Source organism: Lampetra fluviatilis, chromosome 13, assembly GCF_964198595.1.
Source record: "Lampetra fluviatilis chromosome 13, kcLamFluv1.1, whole genome shotgun sequence".
In the NCBI taxonomy this organism is placed as follows: Eukaryota; Metazoa; Chordata; class Hyperoartia; order Petromyzontiformes; family Petromyzontidae; genus Lampetra; species Lampetra fluviatilis.
The window spans coordinates 3825268-3843969 of record NC_136287.1 but is presented as its reverse complement, the minus strand read 5'-3'; the positions used below and the strand labels follow the sequence as shown (position 1 = coordinate 3843969).

At 50.1% G+C, this 18702-nt stretch overlaps 1 protein-coding gene across 2 annotated transcripts in view; it reads left to right on the top strand.

Annotated features, from left to right (window-relative positions):
- LOC144935435 (immunoglobulin superfamily DCC subclass member 4-like) overlaps nt 1-18702 on the top strand; it is a 135676-nt gene that overhangs the window by 95118 nt on the left and 21856 nt on the right. For both annotated transcript variants that reach the window (XM_078862069.1, XM_078862068.1), the window contains exons 4-7: nt 4929-5062; nt 12720-12854; nt 15229-15384; nt 17428-17838. In XM_078862069.1, the coding sequence (XP_078718195.1) occupies nt 4929-5062; nt 12720-12854; nt 15229-15384; nt 17428-17838 (836 nt within the window). The remainder of the gene's footprint in view (nt 1-4928; nt 5063-12719; nt 12855-15228; nt 15385-17427; nt 17839-18702) is intronic.

The window sequence follows — 18702 nt, the reverse complement described above, 5'->3', positions numbered from 1 at the left end:
TGGCCCCTCGTTCAGTGTTGTGGCGCAGTAATCCCCTGGGGCGGTGGTAGGGGGTGTTTGTTGAATCGTGATTCCCAATTGTGACGGTGAAAATGCTGCACCCTGACGCACAGTCGCGGTGTAATGCCGGATGATTCTTTTTAAACGGCGAGGGCCGTGGGTTCCGCTCTCTCAATCTCGGCGGCGTCTTATCGCACCGGCTAAATCTCAAATCCACTCAAGACCTCCCTGCGGGGGGAAACTTCAAATAGTGGGTATCCCACACACAAACACCCGAGCCTCCCACGCACAACGTCACTCCGCACCAATATTTATGATTGAAGCGATAGTTAATGAAGCAAGCAAATGTGCTCTTTAAACGTGCGGCGTGCCATTTTATTGCCGTGCCCGCTGGCACAAGCCTTCATCGGGCGCGCGTGTGGGCTTTTAGCTCCTGAACCCCCCCCCCCGCCCCCCCCCAGAGTGGGAGCCCCACCCAGCACCCCTGTCCATCGCGAGGCGTGGAGAGAGGCGGTACCGCAGGTAGCATCGCAGGTGTAGTTTTTGTGGAGTGCGTTTACACGCGCGGAATGCTCCTCCGAGTGGGTGCCTTGATAATTATCATTACGTTTTACGAGCCAGTAAAGAGCCCTAATCGGAGGTGCGTGGAGAGGACGGTAATTGCCAGCTCTTGCCAGGCTGCCTTGAAAATCAAGGGTTGGGCGACGGCCTTGCCATAATGCAGCGAAGTCACGTTGGTGGGCTTGCGAGTTGTCAAAAAAAATCATCAAAGCAGCCAACTGCCTGCAAAGAGCTTTAGAGCTTTACAAGGACTGTTCTCACTGCTGTTATTTACAGTGGGTTTAATTCTTTTTTTATTAATGTATCATATACCTAAATCACGGGTTTCCCATAAAACCTAAAGGATTTTATGTCTCTTTAAAAGTTGTAGTATAAACATAACGTAAACCCTTTTAGGAATGTATAGGATTTCTAAATCTCTGTGCTAAAAAATCGAAAAGTATTTTCAGCAGCCGGCTGATGAGATTTGGAATGATAAAGCTACAATTTCGATTCTCATTACTTTCTAGCCTTAGGTTCATTAAACTGTCATCTTGCCAAATTCCTGCCGCGATTGCTTTTCTGCCGACGCCCTCAAAATACTTCTTAACTTTTCCGTTCGGCTCCGTGAAATATTTACGACACCAGGCACCGCCCCCCCACGTTGCACGTTTTGTGGCGCGAACGGCCCCAGCGCCCGTGCCTGGCTGTTGGCTGGACCCACGCGCATGAGGGGCACGCAAGAGCGAGCGAGCATTGTGGCATTACGGACGCGCGCGTTTACGGCATCCCGAGCTCCGAGATGCCGTTAACCCTTTCCCCATTCTGTTAATTTTATTTAGGAAGGCGTCGCGCTGTTTTTTTAAAAGACACTGTACTCACCGCAGAGAACCGTAGCGACACGACCACATTCTACGATAGCTGGCGTCACACTCTGCCACACACCCTGCCGCATGGCCTTGTGGGAGCCTCGGTACCGATAAAGTTATTTTATTTTAGTTTTTCTTCCGATTCCTTTCAGATGAAGTACTTGTACATCATCGTACGTCATCGGAACGAGAACGGGTTAATTTTGTGACGCCGCTTAGTTGAAATGTGTCCACCGTGCGGGAGACCCTCGAATCCACGTTGCAGATCCATTTCTCGCTCTTATTCCTGGCCACGTGAAAACGAGGACACTAAACGCTGTGAGCTCCCCAATAATATTATCGCCTCTCCCGCATCTGCCTTCCCCCCGCTTCGGGCCAAAGCAACAACGGTAGCGGTGATTAGTTTGTGTGCATAACCAGTGTAATTATGCCACTGCGGGTAATTATTCGCTCTGGGTGTCTCTCGTAAGTAACGTGCAGCTGTGACCACTTAATCCCAATCTCTTTAGCGCGTTGCCACGTCCATCAAGCGCAGTTGCGCAGCCGAGATATTTCAAACAGAACCATGCTTCCGATGGGATTTTTCTCTCTCTTGTCTCTCTTTTTTTTAAACGTTTGCCCCTGACATTTTAATGCGAGCGCTGGCCGCCGGTCACTGTGGTGCTGTAACATTTAATCTGCACTCATAAGAGGGCCCCCAGGATTGTGCATGTTGAGGTATTGCTGTGCGCGCCCGCGTCTGTGTGTGTTGGGGAGCGGGAGTGCAGCGGATATCGCAATGTGCTATGATCCCGATAACCTGTGTGTCGATTTCCGAAAACATGGATAACATCGGTGGTATTTTCCGTCGGTTAACTCAGCCATAAATAAGTACCTGCAGTTGAGCAAAAAATCATCAGTACTGGGGAGACTGGACAGCCAGTCGTGGTACTGGCTGCACCACCATATCATGCCCCATGACAGCTAATATCTCATTAACAGCACTCGTCCCTACAGTCTTTAGTGGCTATATAGGGGATCCTCCCTTTTAGTGTGGTTGGGTGTACAAGCGTATGTAACTGTTTCATTTTCAAGGGCTAGAACACTGAGCCAACATTACTGAAAACCTTGGGTTTAAATTGAAGTTTCAGCCATCCGTGGTTAAAACAAGTATGGGGAGCTGATGGTCCCACCCAATCATTGTTGACTGGCCAAAAATTGTATTTGGTTTTTCACAGAATTTTGCTTTTTCTAGCTGTAAAAAATTTTCATCTTCAGTTTTCACATGCAACAGACACTCTTTGCAGGCCATGAATGGCGTGCGCTTCTACTGCGGATAAGGAGGCCTGTCATGTTAACTTCCCACTGCCGTTCTCTGACACGGGGTGATGCACTACTTAGCTGCAGTTCCAAAAATGGAAATGTTTCAGGCTCATAACGCGATGGCGGACAGCACGATAGGAATATTATTGGGGGAAAAGGCACATGTATTGTGCATTAAATACCATGTGAAATACCCATTGCACTCCGAGGTGGTCCAATAGCATACTGAAGGATTCAAGAGCTTTGACCGCTATCCCCTCGTGTGTTTCTATTTCCATGCCAAACTCTCATGAATATAATTGATCAAACTTCCCATTCCATGACCCCTGCGAAAAAATAGTGTTGAGGCTAACTGAGGCTTTCATTATTATTGCATTCCATGGGGTGACAAACTCAACAGCATGGGAGTAAAAACAACAGTTGTGGGATCACAGTGATTAATGCCATTGCAATAATTTGTACATATTCCAAACAATAAACTTATTAACTAAACACATTTATTCAGCTCTATTCACAAAGTATACAATACACACATGGTCATATTATTGCAGAGCACCTGATTTTCTCATTAGTAGGGCGGTAATTAAGACACGATGCGTCCATCCTGTTGAGAGCCAGGTGGGACAACAGGAGCCATCTGCCGATGTTTTCGACGCTCAAACCCACAACGTCCCACACCTCCCCACGCAACCCCGGCGAGAGACGCCTACCAAGCGCTCATTCATTTACTCATTCGCTTCCTTCATTTCAACCAGGCAAGATCCCCAATCATCATCGAGGCTTGAATGCTCATGGAGCGTCATCCTCATGGACCCCACGGGCAAATATTTTCCAGATACCTCTGGCTGAAATTAAGCCCTGATCATCATCATCATCGTCAACTTCTTCATCTGCCATTGCGTGGCAAAACGCTCAACACCGTCAACCAACTGTGCTCAATGGGAAGTGTTTCCTTTTCTGCTGCCGCTCGTGGGTTCTGGAAATCCATCCCCTGGACAGCCTTGCTACCAGATTCCAAGAACACAGGATGAGATGTTACTATCCTTTGTGCAAGCACTTCCAAGAGTTCATGAACAGTAAGCCTGGTGAAATTTGGGGAGCGCATCGTCAGTAGTGAACCTTTGGTTCCCAGGGTGTTTCGGCCTTTCACACTATACACCCTCCCCAAAGGCGGCCAGCGACAGGGTGATCAATCCTACGCTTGCGTCCCATTCCCAATTAGTCATAGGAGTTGCCTTGTTGTTGATAGCCACGTCAATTCTCACTCAACACATTCCTTTTACCCCCTTGTCTGCAACTCGTTGTCCACCACCTGTGAAGTTGTTACAATTTCGGCTCGCTTTAAAAAAAAAATACAATCACCTCGCCTTTTCCAACACCAGGTGGTGGGACCCCGTCCTATTGTTGAGTGCAGCGGCCGGAGCTGCCGCAGAGGCTGCGTCGAAAAATCCAGATTGCAAATGTAACGTGGCCTCGGCGAACCCGCGCGCTCCTGCACGCGCGTGCGTGAGAGTAAATAAATAAATAAGCAGCGCCCTTTAATAGCGGGGGAAGAGAAAGGATAAAGCGGCGGTGGGCGGCTTGAGCAGACGCCAGGCGCGCCGGTCGTGCCAAGTCGGGCTGCCCTCGGCCCGGCTTCACTTGGCTCCGTTCTCCTTGGCCTGTGCCCAACTGTAGCGGCTTTTCCGCCACATGCAGCTGACATTGATAGCTCGAGGACCCACTCGGGACTCGGCACCCCGTCGCTCCACGCCAGAGGTTTAACATCGCATCGATTCATCGATTGATGGATCTCGCGATACGCGCGCATGGAATTGCGCGTGCTGAGAATGAGATTTTTGTTATTCAACTCGTGTATAGTTGGCAACACCGTAGCCTCCTCAGCCACTAGAGAAGAGAATATGATGCGATTAAATTGTTCCAGCGATGATGATGCTAGCAATGATGCTCATTATGATGATGATGTTGTTTTTCTTGAAGTTGCCTGCTCAGGATCGTACTGAGTCATGCCTTTGATTTCCTCGAATGCAGCTGCGCAGGCTGGATGAGCAAATGTATCGCAGTGCGCTTGAGGGGATAGACGCGACTAACCACCACCTACGTAATCACGCTTGTCTTGATCACCGAGGGACCCTGCTGTTTACCACAGCTGTTTGCTGCTGCTGCTGGTGGTGCTCACATATCAAGCGCTCGTGCGTCCACCTGTGCCCCCCGCAGGTTCACGGCGCTGCCCAACGGCGTGCTGCAGATCGCGAAAGTGGAGCTCGCGGACGAGGGGTCCTACCGCTGCGTAGCCTCGAACTCGGCGAAGAAGCGCTACAGCCAGGAGGCCGCCCTGGAAGTCAACTCAGGTACACGGCCCCCTCCGATCACACGCGCTCACCCGCTCTCACGTGTTCGCGCTCTCTCACGGCACGTCCGCTCAGCTTGATCACACGCGCTCACCCGCTCTCACGTGTTCGCGCTCTCTCACGGCACGTCCGCTCGGCTTGATCGCACGCGCTCACCCGCTCTCACGTGTTCGCGCTCTCTCACGGCACGTCCGCTCGGCTTGATCACACGCGCTCACCCGCTCTCACTTCTTCGCGCTCTCTCACGGCACGTCCGCTCAGCTTGATCGCATGCGGCTGTTGCGGCCCCCCGTTTGTCGATCCGATGCTATGCCGCGCGTCGTGGCGGTTACTTGAGAATTTACCTATTAACTATTTTTATTTTACCAGGTAAGGCCCACTGATAGCTCAACGAAGTGTGATTATCATGTTAAAAATGTATATTCTAAACGTATGTTTCTAAATTCGCGCGACCACGGGGAGAACATGGAACCTCCAAACATACAGGCGTTAGGGTCGAGATCGAAAACCACGATCTCCTGTGTACCAGGCAAGGGAGTGAACATCTAGCCACCTCAGTGCCCCATTCATTTTATTATTTTCACTTATTTCACCACCTTGCTCGGTGCAAGTTGGTTGAAGGTGGAGAACATATACTATGGGAGCGTAGAAGTACAGTACAATGAGGGATTTTTCTGCATTGTCCACTGATGTTCAAAATGTAGCTCTGCAGCAGGCTATAACCACCTGTTACAGATGTTACTTGGTGCACAGTGGCCGTTTGCAGATTTGTATTTGATAAATGAATGCATTGTCTATTGCCTTACTTATAGTACAAAGGAGACTGAACATATGCGACGAGATAAGAATCAATTCTCGAATGCAATCGTGATACCAAATCAGGAGAGTTCATCGATTCTCCGCAGGGGGAGTTTAATCGTTACCACTTAGAGGGAGTGCGGCGGTTTTTAATGTCCAGGTGTTTAATTTTGCTCAAGGTGAACGCCGTGTGTGACATCCGGGACAGTCAGTCACTCAGCGAAGAGCTGCATAAGCACTCAATCTGCTTTTCAATTAATAGCCTTGAATTTAAACACGTGTTTCAATTGTAGCTTGGTATTTTTTTTTTATAATTCATGCAAATTAAACTCATTTCAATTGTGCATACGGCTATTTAAAAAAGGCCAAGGACCCTGTAGTGCTACATAAATATTTAGCTTTTGTCATTTACAAATAACAAAAGAAAATCCATTTTAAATGTTTTGAACGCGCCGACAAAGAGCCCACTTCAAACGCTTTGTGCCAGCGATGGCAGCCAACGGGATATCCTTTCAAGTTTTACGTCATCGACCGTGACGCGTTGTCGCTTGGCTTGGGTGCGCGAGGGGTCTACGGTGGGAAACAGAGCACTCCAGACGACAGACATCCACTGGGACGTGCGGAGAAGGGATTTCTAGCACCGCTGCCAGGGTCCTGTCCTGAGCCGCGAGGGGTCTTGCTGGGTGGTAGTTTTGTTGGTATCATTCCCTGCCGTGGGAGATTGTTGCTGCCTCTAGGTAGGAGTCCAAATTCATCTGCAGGCCTCAGGGCATGAGGACCATCGTCTATCTCAACGCTGCTGTGGAAGTGGTGCCAAAACAAAAATCTGATTATTTAGTGTAGATTGTTTGTTGACGATACACGGGGTTTTCAATTCACTTTTTTCAAGTTAAATTGATTTCATTAAGTTGTTTGGAAAAGCTCGAGAGCAGATCCAAAATGTATTTCGCTTTCTCAAAGATGTCGGCGTCCGTGGCTTTCCGAAATGTATACGACCTTCCAAAAAGCACACATCCTACCCTGTATTACTTTACCTGTCCAGCTCTCCCCTTGAGAAGGGAGATCTGCATCTCCGTATGGCATCTCGCCTGTTTAAATAAAGACTGTCAAGTCAGCCGGCCACACGACGAGGACACGTGACACATGACAGGTGACCTCTTCCACCCCTGTGAGCAAAGCCCACTGGAGCCGGTGCCCTCAGCCGAAGGCTGGCAACCCCCGCCTGAAATCAGTATGTATGTATGTGTAGAGGAGTAGAATGGGGACGTGACGTCATGTGTGCCGTCCAGTGCGCCGTGACGTCATGCGCGCTGGGCGGCTCGATGACGTCATGTCTCGTGGAGTACTTAAGGGAGACTCTGTGACGAAAGCGGGGTCACTGTGGGAATGGGTAGAGTAAGCAGGGTGAAGAGGGAACCAGTGGGTAGAGAGGGATCGAGTAGTGAGTCTGGAAGGAAGCCGGTGGTAGCCGTAGAGGTGCTTCTCTCTCTGGTCGGTGGAGTCGGCAGAGTCCACGATCCGACACGAGAGAGAGAGACCGGAGCTAGCCGGCAGGGACCAGGACTCAGTGTAGGACCCCTAACCCCTTGGGAGTTGTGTACCCTTGTGTTAGATTGTAACAGCCCTTAATAAACCTTTGGCGTCTCCGAGTGCGTCCTGGGAACTCCTCAACATATGTTTAACTTCTTTAGCACCATGCGTATCGAACTGTGCTGATCGGTGGTGCGGTGGAAGAATAAACGCGAAGCAAAAAAACACAATAACTGAGCCGACTAATTTTTGCCCAAAATAAATATGATCAAGAAGGCAATTAAGCCAAGATGGCTCTGACAACTAGCCTTCAGGGTGGACATTAACATTACTGACGTTTTGATGTCAGAATCTTAAGCAGAGCTAAAAAGGGCAGTCGTCAGCACTAGGAGAGGATACAAATTGAATGCAGCATGTGCTTTTGCCTTGTTAGCGGTTGACACAGAGGGTTGTGCTGTGTCTGTGTGGGAGTGTGTGTGAGAGAGGAGTGTGTGTGAGGGTGTATATAGGTGGTGTGTGTGTGTGTATATATATGTATGGAGGAGGCTCGTGAATGACGCTACTGGGCAGTTGGAGGCAGTCGCCCTCCAACAACAACAGAGGAGCAGTGCTCACAACAATGAGCGGAGCACCGCTAAAAATGCTGCACGTTGGCACAGGAGGGGGCACATCTGATGCATTTGCCAGTCAGTCAACCCATGGCACCGAGCTCTGTCCTGCGACCTGTCAGGGAGCCTTCGGCATTTCACGTGCACCTAGCCTGGCACAGGCGCCATGGTGATGTCACCGCTACTTAGTGGTGGATGGTGGCTGTTGTTGTTGTACATATGTATGCGATTTTGAGTATAGAGTGGTTATGCAATAGTTGGCACACTATCTTATGAATCTGGAGTTCAGTTCCCAACCATGGCTAACATGTTCTGGGCCTCCTCTAAGTCAAGCCTTAAAGATGCACCTGGTGTGGTGTGTAAACATCAGTACCTGGGAGAAAAAGGCTCCCATGCATACCGCTTGCCACAATCTCCTTTTGTATGTGCTCACCAACAGCAATTGGCCCTTACGGTCTAGGGGGCTTTCCAGAGAGTCTTTGTCTTTGCATGTGTGGGGGTGACCGCTTGCGCTTCCTCTAGCAATCTGTCCATCATCAGCCACGAACTTCCCACTGCTGGATGAAGGTCTCCCCAAATCACTTCCATATTTCACAGTCCTGTAGCGCCACAGTCCATCTAGTGCCTACACCCCAGCCGATTTCAACGTTCAATCTCCACAGGGGTGCCGCGGTTGCGAGATGTTAACTACCTCGCCTGGTATACAGGATGTCATGGGTTCGATCCCAACCCTGACGCCTGTATATTTGGAGTTTGCGTGCATCTCAAGAAGATTTTTCTCCAGGTGCTTCGTTTCCCCCCTCCCCCCCCCATATTTACAAACATGTGTTTATAGCTATTTGGCTGCTATACATTTCCAAATGATAAGCCACTTCATTGGGCCTATCATTTGTGGCCAGGTCACATCCTGAAAAAAAGAGCACTGTACGTCAGTGAGCCTTAATTGGTCAAAGAAAATAAAATGAAAGTGTTTAATGACTAGAGTCCTCTCCGGCGCGTTCCACTCTTTTCGCCATCGCTGGTCTCAACCAACGGCCATCGTCGTTTCGACCGACGCGCCTTGCCCAAGCCCGCCCGACGATCTTGCGCACGTTCTCGACTTCCACGTCTTCCTATTGCGCCGTCAACGCACGAGTCGCCGCAAAAAATCTGCTGGCCGTCGCCGCAACTCGACGCTTCCACGTTACTCAACCTGCTTTGCACATCGTCGTTTGTGTGTGTGTGTGGGTTTTTTTTGTAAGGCGGTGGTAATTATGGGCAATTACAATTTTCAAATAATTGCTGCAGCATGCTCCACTTTAAATGTCGCCCTGCCCCGCCCCGCTCGCCGACCGACCTAATCAGCCGTAGTTCTCATTATGGAGGTGCCCCGTTTGAGATTTAACTTACGATTCGTTGAACCACATTTTGGGCCTCATAACAAAAATAATGATGGATACGGTTGTTAACCTAGGAAAGACTCACTGTGGACAGGATATTTGTTTTTGTAACTTATACACATTTCAGGATAAGAGCTGGCTATGTGGTGGCAGTACAGCAAATGCTTTGCTGAATGCATCTTTATGGACCTTTTCATGTTTTCCTTTCATATGTGTGGGTTTTCTCTGGGTACTCCAATTTTCTCTGACATGGACTAGAATCCATATTAAATCAATTACTTTATTATTCCACGTATATTATTAATTGCTAACACCCCGTCCCTCACTCCAGTTGAGGCATGATTAAACGACACTTGGTGCTCAATTTGTGTTGAATCAACCTAGAGGAGGGCCACACCACCTACACATTTCACCCTGCAAATACAACTCGGGACCTGGGCGGTATATTTCAGAGTGACGGCCACGAATCACCACCAGCACCAGACGTCAGACACCTGACAGACACGGACACATCACCCTTCACTGCTTAGCTTTTTGGCAGTTGTGCCACGCGGCTCTCTCCGATGAGCGTTCGGCTTGTGCCGCGCGCAACTCAAAAGCACATCGCCGAGCGATGCGTAAAACCTCCGTCTTGCAAGGGCCTCGTGAAGATGCTGCTCCTCCTGCCGTCACTCTCCCATGATGCTTTGCCCACGAAAATGGTCGCCAGTCAGAGTGACCTTCTCGAGATGGCTGCCATTACTCATTGACTGTTAGAGGGAGAGAAGAAAAAAATCCCATCTCGGACAGGGAAGGGGTATGGGAGAAAGAGGGGGATATGGGATGGTCGTGGGGGGAGGGGAGGGTTTGGGAGGGGGTGACAAAAAAATTGAGACACGATACCGTTTGTCCTCCACGCATTGTGTTTTAGTGGCTGTCAAGGTCCACGCTTCGGCCTCCGCCCCGGTCGTCACCGGATACCGTGCTGCCTCCGTGTCAGCAGACACAATCTGTGGGCACGTTTTGTATGCGCATCCTGTGCCGCCAATGTGAGGCCCCCGCCGAGGAACGGGAGGAAGATTGGGCGAATGAGCGAGCGAGCGGGCGGGCGTCGAACAAAGACCTTCGCGAGCCGCGTGGATAACATCCCTCCCAAATAGGGCGTTGGGGCCTCGTTAATTAACCCATTCCCGTGATCGCCCCGCGGCCCTGCCACGAGTTTCACGTGCGCTGTGGCGGGGGGGGGGGGGAGACCGTAACACGGGAGGAGGCCATCGTCGCTGGGAAAGATCTCGACGCGAAACTGTTTGACGCCCTTGAATTTTGCCCAAAGTTTTTTGGCGTCTCCGCGTCACGCCAAAACCGCCGAGCAAGGCCCGGCTGCCCGCTCGCTCGCTCGCTTCGCCGGGCGGTATGAACGTGCGGCGGAAAACGAGTTAAAGGAGAAATTGAGTGCTGCCGTGGACGTGCCTCTCTGTCAGTGTTATTTTTTGTATGTTATTTACTTGGCGAAAAAATGGATTATGAATGTTATCGAGCTAAGCTCTTGCTTTCTGGGGGGGGGGAGTGAATTGATAACGATTCTTGTCGTTGATTGCTCGGGGCGCCGACTGCTGCCGCTCTCCTCCGTTGTTGAATGGAGTTAATTTGAGGCGTACCTAAAGGCTCTTGACGTGCCCGAAATTAACCGTGCATTCTGAGAAATGCTTATGTTCAGCCTTTAAGTGGGCAGATGTGGGACAGACGGGAGGGGCTCGTGGGCAAGATAGAGCTTTTGGTCCTTTTCAGAATTAACCATTTGAATCACCCCCCCTCCACGTTTTATTTAAAAAGCGACAGTATATATCTTGCCCATCAGCTGACTGCTGACCAGATGTGACTTGCACTTCACCGTGCCATGCAGGATTTCTCCTGACAGGCAGACGCAGCAATTAAGCCACTCTTTTGTTCACCAGGCGCCGTGATGCAGACGAGAAATATTTCAGGGATGCGTGCCGCAGCGAGGCGCGTACGCCACGCACGGCCGTACGCAGCGCGAGAATGTCAAATTGGATGTGGTGCTTTATGTTTTTTACGACTTGCTTTGCTTGATGCTCACGTTTTTGCCGACCGCCTCTTTTTAACAGGCTCTGAGCCATTTTTTTTTGTTTTCTCCACTTGACCTGAACTGTTTGATTCGAGGCAGACGGCCTATTAACGGCCACCGAAGTCTGCCACCGCGCAAATGCCATGGCGTTTGTGTGGTGGTGCCACGAAAGCGCTCTCCCCCCCCCCTACCCAAGGTGCAGACCTCCCGTGCAGATACGTCGCGCTTTATCCACACGCCGTAAATGTAGGCTGTCACGCACTCGGCTATGCTCGTTGCGTAATAGCAACCCGCTGTTAAGAGTGGGGTTTCAGGGAAAAGCTGCTGCTACTGCTGCTGCTGCAGATCGGCCGTGCAAACAGCTGTCTTTCAGCGCTCGTCAGGCCTCGTGTGTGGCTTCCCATCACTCAGAGCTGCTCGCATGCATCAGCAATGGGACAGTTAAATGGTTTATTTTTTGTTTCACCCCAAATTTACTTGCTTATTTTGCGAGTATGTGGCTGGTTTCTTTTTTTACGAAATTGTGCGCAGCACTCCGATGTGTTTTTCGGCGTGCACCGCGTGTTGTTTTCCATGATGTCCGACGTTTCGCTCCACGTGTTGATGGAAGCTTCTCCTTCTGAAAGCGAGACGTCGGACATCGTTCCGTACAACACGCGGTACGACACAAAAGCATATCGGAGACCTGTACAGCAAATCCGCGAAACCCAACGCAGTAATTGCTGTAAAATCTAAAGGAATCGTATTGAGGCCTAATAAAAGTAAGTTAGGGCTTGAGCAGGGCACATGGCTCGAAGGGATGATGTTCCAGTGATTGAGACAAACAACAGAGTGAGAGTCAAGAGTAAGCTTTCCTGAGGTCACCTGCACTGCGGAGATGGAGCTGTGAAATCCGCTCACGTGCAGGAGCTAGACGGATGTTTGCATTGCGAGAATGTGAGAGATGGCAACGACTACAACAGCAAAGAGGTCACTACCTTCATCGCGCAGTGGATAGATCATGGCTGCTGCTGCGGACGATGAGTGTGCTCGTATAGATGACGCAATGAACCTTTTGAAGTGTCACACGGTTTACGTTCGGTATGAAACAGTGCGCTCCCTTGCTCTCGTCCGTACGCCTTCTCGGTTCACGCAGCTCCGTTTGCTCACGGTTACACTTTGGCGTTTGCACCACGAAGCCCACGTTATTTACTTCGATCGACGAGCCGTCGCTGCCGGTTACGTAAACCTTTCGCCCGGCTGACCGCTGCCGTCGGCGTGCGTGCGTGCGTGCGCAGGAGAGAAGAACGAGTCCCAGGACCCGGCGATTGTGGTCCGGCCGCAGAACGTGACGGTGGTGGCCGGGCGCTCGGCCGTGCTGGAGTGCCTCGCGACGGGCACCCCCGACCCCATCGTCTCCTGGAGCCGCCTCGGTCAGTGCCGTCAATCACCGTGCGGCCGGAACGATTAGCCGATTACTTTAGTCCATTTTGAGACCCCGCAGCCTAACCATTACTCTGCCATCTAGTCTCACACACGTGGGTGCCTTTAACCTGCAAAGACGCTTAATGGTGAACTACAGCAAAGCAAGAGTCACTGTCTGCAATGGTCCAATTTTCAGAGCAAGTGGGGATATTTGGTAAACATCCCTCCAGTTTTGAGGAGTGGGACGTTACAAGCAATGGGTTACTTTAATCTGATTATCTAAGGCATTTTTTTGTTTAGCACGGTTGCTGAACACCAGCCAAAAAGGGATGAAACACCAAGCGGTTAGCAACAAGCTGTTAGCTTTTTGGGCTTTTGGGCCTGTAGTCAGTAACTGTGATTTGAAAGAGAAAGGGCACTGAACAAGCAACTGGATTAGCTGGGTTCAAATTTGGATCTAAGTGTCTCGTGATTATAATGGGTGTAGTGAGCTGATTTTTTCACCAATGACTTCAGAAATGAACGATCACATTAACGTGATCTCTCCCTTCATTTGGCAAAAATGTTCTGAGATTCTGCAAATGACAAAGCTCACTTTTACTGTCATGTGATATCTGTGGTGGAAGGGAATGTGTGAAGGTGCAGTCTAGTGGATAAGAGGTTCGCTTGAATTGATGTCAAGCGGTTCAGTGATATCTCTTTCTGCAGGCCATACTCTTAACATAAGGCTCATGCACTGCTATTCAATAAATCTGGACACTTCTTCTTATTACTCGATGCCGATAGCACAATTGGAATAACATTGAAAACCATACAAAAAGAGTTTTTTTTTTTAAAATACCGGTTTAAATTGGCGTCTCAAATTAACAAAAGTTCATGTTCGTAAATCCAACAGAAGTTAATCGCTGGGCATTACAAAACCGCCATCGCCCGGCTGCTGAATCGGTGCAGTTGAAAATAGCGGCTAAACTCTACGAAAATGACGGCAATTAAGAGGAGGGAAAACACTCTCGTGATGATTGACAAAAGTATACACTCTCCCTGGTCCCACTTTGCCAGCTGTTAACCCGTAATTGTATTTTCATGTATTTCACATTTTTTTAATATCCTGAGACAATTTATTAGGCAAATTGCTGGTCGTATTGAAGGATTATTGAATCAATTTACCCATAACTAGCGTATTTTTTTTCTCCCAGTCCGTTAAGTATTTATCTTTCCAAATATCCCTTCAATTCCCTCTAAACTTCTTTGCATTTCCAAAAAAATTGTAATGAGCTGGGATTTGCTGGCCTGCTTCTGCATGATAAGTAAACATGTAAACAGTACAATGCAATGTATTTAATGTCAGGTAATAGCTCATTGAGACCAGAAGTCTCTCTTGTACAAGGAAGGCCTGAGTAAAAATGAATATAACAGCAAGAGGTTGCTACAGCGTAGGATTTCGCGGTTGTGTGTCCTGCTGGTTCCACGTGTTGTTCGACATGTTGTCCGGGTCGTTTGAAGCTATTTTAACGTGGGGAAGAAAAAAACACATTCGGCGGCCTGTGGCCCCCAGCGTAACGTTGCTTTGTACAAAGATAAATACGCCACCGCCACTCGAAAAGCTGCCATCTCTGCAGCAACAGCTTCCAGCTGCGTCCACTCAATGGGACGCGGTACCAGAGGACGTGCATGCACCCCGCCAAGCGCGCAGAAATCCAGTTTGCTGCGCAGGCAGTCATTTGTTGTCGTTTTTTTTATCCCTTAAGGGCGATAATGACATCCTCGTACCAGCTCTTCATGTTTACCAACCTTCGATAAGCAATCATCATTCCCTCGTGCACGCACGCACGCGTTGCGCAGGCATTTTTGTGATCTGACCTCCATTGCCTGTTGTTGATGTTTGGTTCGGTGTGGAATTATATTTTTTTCTTGCGTTGCGATTTCAGGCTTTCGCTACTTCATCATCATCATCCCTTCCCAGCCTTTGGAGGCAGCTGGGTCCATGCCACGTGAGCAATGGCTCACCAATTATTTCGGCCTTACATGTCCTCCTTTTATCCACCTTTTTCCTCGGCTTTCCCTGTCCTCACTTTCCCTTCACCATCGTGGCCAACGCTCATGCTCAAAGTCTGTCATGTCCATATTACTCGAGGATTTTTTCTTTAAGAAAACTCCTACAATGCTTTCTTCCAGAAAAAAAATCATTTTTTGTACCAACACTTTTTTTCCTATAGTATCATCGTTCCTGATCTTGTCCTTTTTTTGACTCCCAAGTAGCTTCGCAAGACGTGCCAATTCCGACGCCAGCAGCTGCCTCCGGCGCTCAGAAAAGTCCCGTCTAGTGAACGCGTTCCCGTCTCTCTCCCACGTCTCCTCCCTCCCCACCCCACCACCTGACAGACGGGATGCCCATCAGCCCAGACGCGGCGGTGCTCGGCCGCTTCAACCTGCTGTTTGTCCGCGTGCGCGCGGTCCACGCCGGCACGTACGTCTGCCGCGTCAACAAGCTCGGCTCGCGGCAGTTCACCACCGCCACGGCGCAGCTAGCCGTGCTGGGTAGGGACGGGCGCTTTGCCGCCGAGCACTCGGATCGCACCGCAGCACACACTGGCAAGCCGCCCACAGCCTTGCGCGCGCCCTCCCATTAGCACGGTTGGCTACGTGCGGTGCAAAAGAAGTTCAACGAACACAACAAAAACAACTGCCATTCGCCACTTCGCGGTGGTGACGTCACCACGGTCTTTGTGCGAGGCTACGTGCACTTTAAGGCCACGTGAAGTATCGAATGCCCGCTGGCAAGAGGTCACGGGACAGACCCAGGTGCCATGGGTTGACTGACACACATACGTAGACCACGCCACTGATGCGCACCACACCACACCAACGCTGCACTGTTGCTACGCACTGTGCCGCACCAAACCGCTGCTGAGCACAGTTTACTCCAATTCACCCCACACCGCTGTGTCGCACTGCCACTACACACACCGCACCACGGCTAAACCCCTCACCACAACATCGCACCACCGCATTTCACCATTGTGCACTGTGCCACTGCACTGCCGCATCCGCCAGCCAAAAGCAATATGGAAAGAGAGCGTGTCCAGTTGCATGTGTCTTATATGAATGTGCGTGTGTGAGTGAGTGCGTGTGAGTGTGGTGAGTCGCCGTATAGTGGTTGGCATACTGCTAACATCAGGGGTTATAACACCTGATGTATACCAAGGATAAATCTGCATTCAATGGGTGATAGAGCTTTCAGTAGTCAGGCGCCTCGTTTGTTGAATGTCTATCTCCAGTCCATCAGGGACGCTCCGTCAGTCGAGGTGTTTAAGGCTCATCTGAAAACTAATGTATTTTCTCTTGCATATCCGTCTGTTTAGGTTTGTTTTACTCTTTAGTTTTAATGTTGAGTGGTTTTACAGAATTGTGTCGTTGAGCGCTGTGAGGCCTTATGTGAATGGTGCTACATAAAACTGAGTTTTACTTACTAACTGAATTGGTTCTGGGCATCCCCTGGGTCAACTCGGCATGAAATGAGTACCCGGTGCAGTGTTTAAACCTCAGCACGGGGGAGATAAAGGTTGCTGAGCTTGATGCTGGCCACACAACCCCATTTTGCAATGTGCCGTCCTGAATCGGGGCTCGCTAACAGCACTTGCTCCAACAGTCCGTGAAGACTATACGGGGCATCTTTGTCTTTATAAATGTGTGTGTGTGAGTATTTGGGGAGTGAGTGGAGTACATGATATGGGAAGCTGTGGTTGGAGTGGTCAGAGCAGTGCGCGATGTACGCAGCACTCTGAGTGCAACTGGCCAAACATCCCAATGCAGGACCCTCTTGGCAAAAAAGTCATGAGACTCAGTAAGGTCAGAAAAAAAAGAGCGTTATTGATGTTCTTATATTATTATTAAATACTCATAAACAATTAAATGCTTTTAAATCAATGCAACGTAAATGTCTCCGTTCCCACCGGCCCACTATTTAACGGATTGCATTTCAAACTGTACTTGCTATTTGTTTGTTTCGAGAGTAAGACGAGATAATAGAGAGGCTGCTTTTGCCATAAAAATCGCAGTGGCTGGAATTACGTTCCCCTCCCTGGTTGTTTTTGTTGTTGTCGCGCAGATGTAGACAGGGCAGCAACAACCTTGTACGATAACCAAAACCGCCACAACACGAACTGCCAGGCGCTACCTCGGCACACCAAACTCAAATGGCGCTTGTCCAGAGGAGACGTGGAGAAAGGGGGGACATTTGGCAGTGCAATTCACAGACGGTTGAATGTGTTCCGATTTGTCGTGTTGTGTTCTCAAACTCCTGTCTTCACGGCGGTGGTGCTGTTTGTGTGAGCTCCCTCTGGTGGTTGACATGACTCTGGAATTAATGTTTTAAATAAAGTTTATCTTTATCTTAAAAAAAAATAAGGCAGTGTGTGATGGATTGTACTCACCGCATTAGCAGTTTGGCGAGTGCTTGATCTTATATTTACGGAGAAAAATGCATCTTAAACCAAATGACTGTGCGTGTATCACAAACGTCCACATTGACCGATTGACGTCTCTGCGGTCCGCGCGCCACGCCGACCCCTCTCTCCCCAGTGCCCCCCGCGATCACGCAGCCCCCCGAGACGCTGAGCAAGGCCCGCGCCGGCACCGCACGCTTCATCTGCAAGGTGGAGGGCGAGCCGCCGCCCGTCATCCGCTGGCTCAAGAACGGCCGGCGCATCCTCTCCAACGGGCGCGTGCGCATCCAGAACAACCACAACCTGGTCATCAACCAGCTGGCCGTCGAGGACGCCGGGCCCTACCAGTGCGTGGCCGAGAACGGGGTGGGTTCGGCGTGCGCCTCGGCTCGCCTCACCGTCACGATCCGCGAGGGCCTGCCGGGCCCGCCACGCAACCTGCGTGCGACGGTGCAGTCCAGCGTGGCGCTCGTCATCGGCTGGGAGAGGCCCGAACAGCACAGCGGAGAGATCATCGGGTTCTCCATCCACTACCAGAAGGCCGTCGGTGAGTGACGGCGATCGACCCCGCCTGTGTTCGCCAAAAAAAAATGATCGCGCGTTGTGTAATCTGCTGTACGAGTTGTGTATTGTGTAATCTGGCAGGTTCACCAGCATTGGTTCGAGCAAGCCTGGCTCTGCTGATGAGACACTTTATGTTGAATCCGGTCCAGAGTTTCGTAGTGTCGGAGTAGAGGCACTCTAGCTGAGGGGATAGAACATGGGGCAGCGTCTAACACACACACACACACAATGGTTCGACTCCCTGGCTCAGATGACAGCCAACTCCTCGGCTATAGTGTCTCTGCACGGAGCGACGTAGTCTGCAGGCCCGCTATGTTTGGGCTACACGAGCTCGCGGCTGTGTGGCCCTTGGGATACGCACGAGTCCTCTGCAACAACTTCCGTGGGCTGCACATCCCAGGAATACATTAATCATGGGCTCCGTGGAACCCTCGGCTCAACGAAGTCCGGGCTGTTCAACCCGTGGGATACACCCATCGCGGGTTGCATCAGCGTTTCCCGGCCACCCCCCGCAGTGCAGCTTTCCGCGATTACAACTGTCAGGTCCACGCAAGCGCATGTTGGAAACAACGCAACACATTCATCAACAACGCTGCGTTTAACAGGGAGAAAAATATCGGTGATGTTTCGGGCAATGGCCCTTCTTCTGCCAGAGAGATTAATTGTATGATTTTTCTTTGAAGCTCGTGCTGTTGACGAATGTGTTGTTTTTTGTTAATCGTGCTTGTCCACCACTGTCAATGCAGCATCACCAAGTAATCAGTGTATATTGCCTTGATTTGCATATGAATGTAAGAAATTGGTAATCGCCAAAAATCTAAAACCATGGCAGGGGGTGCGCTGGGGT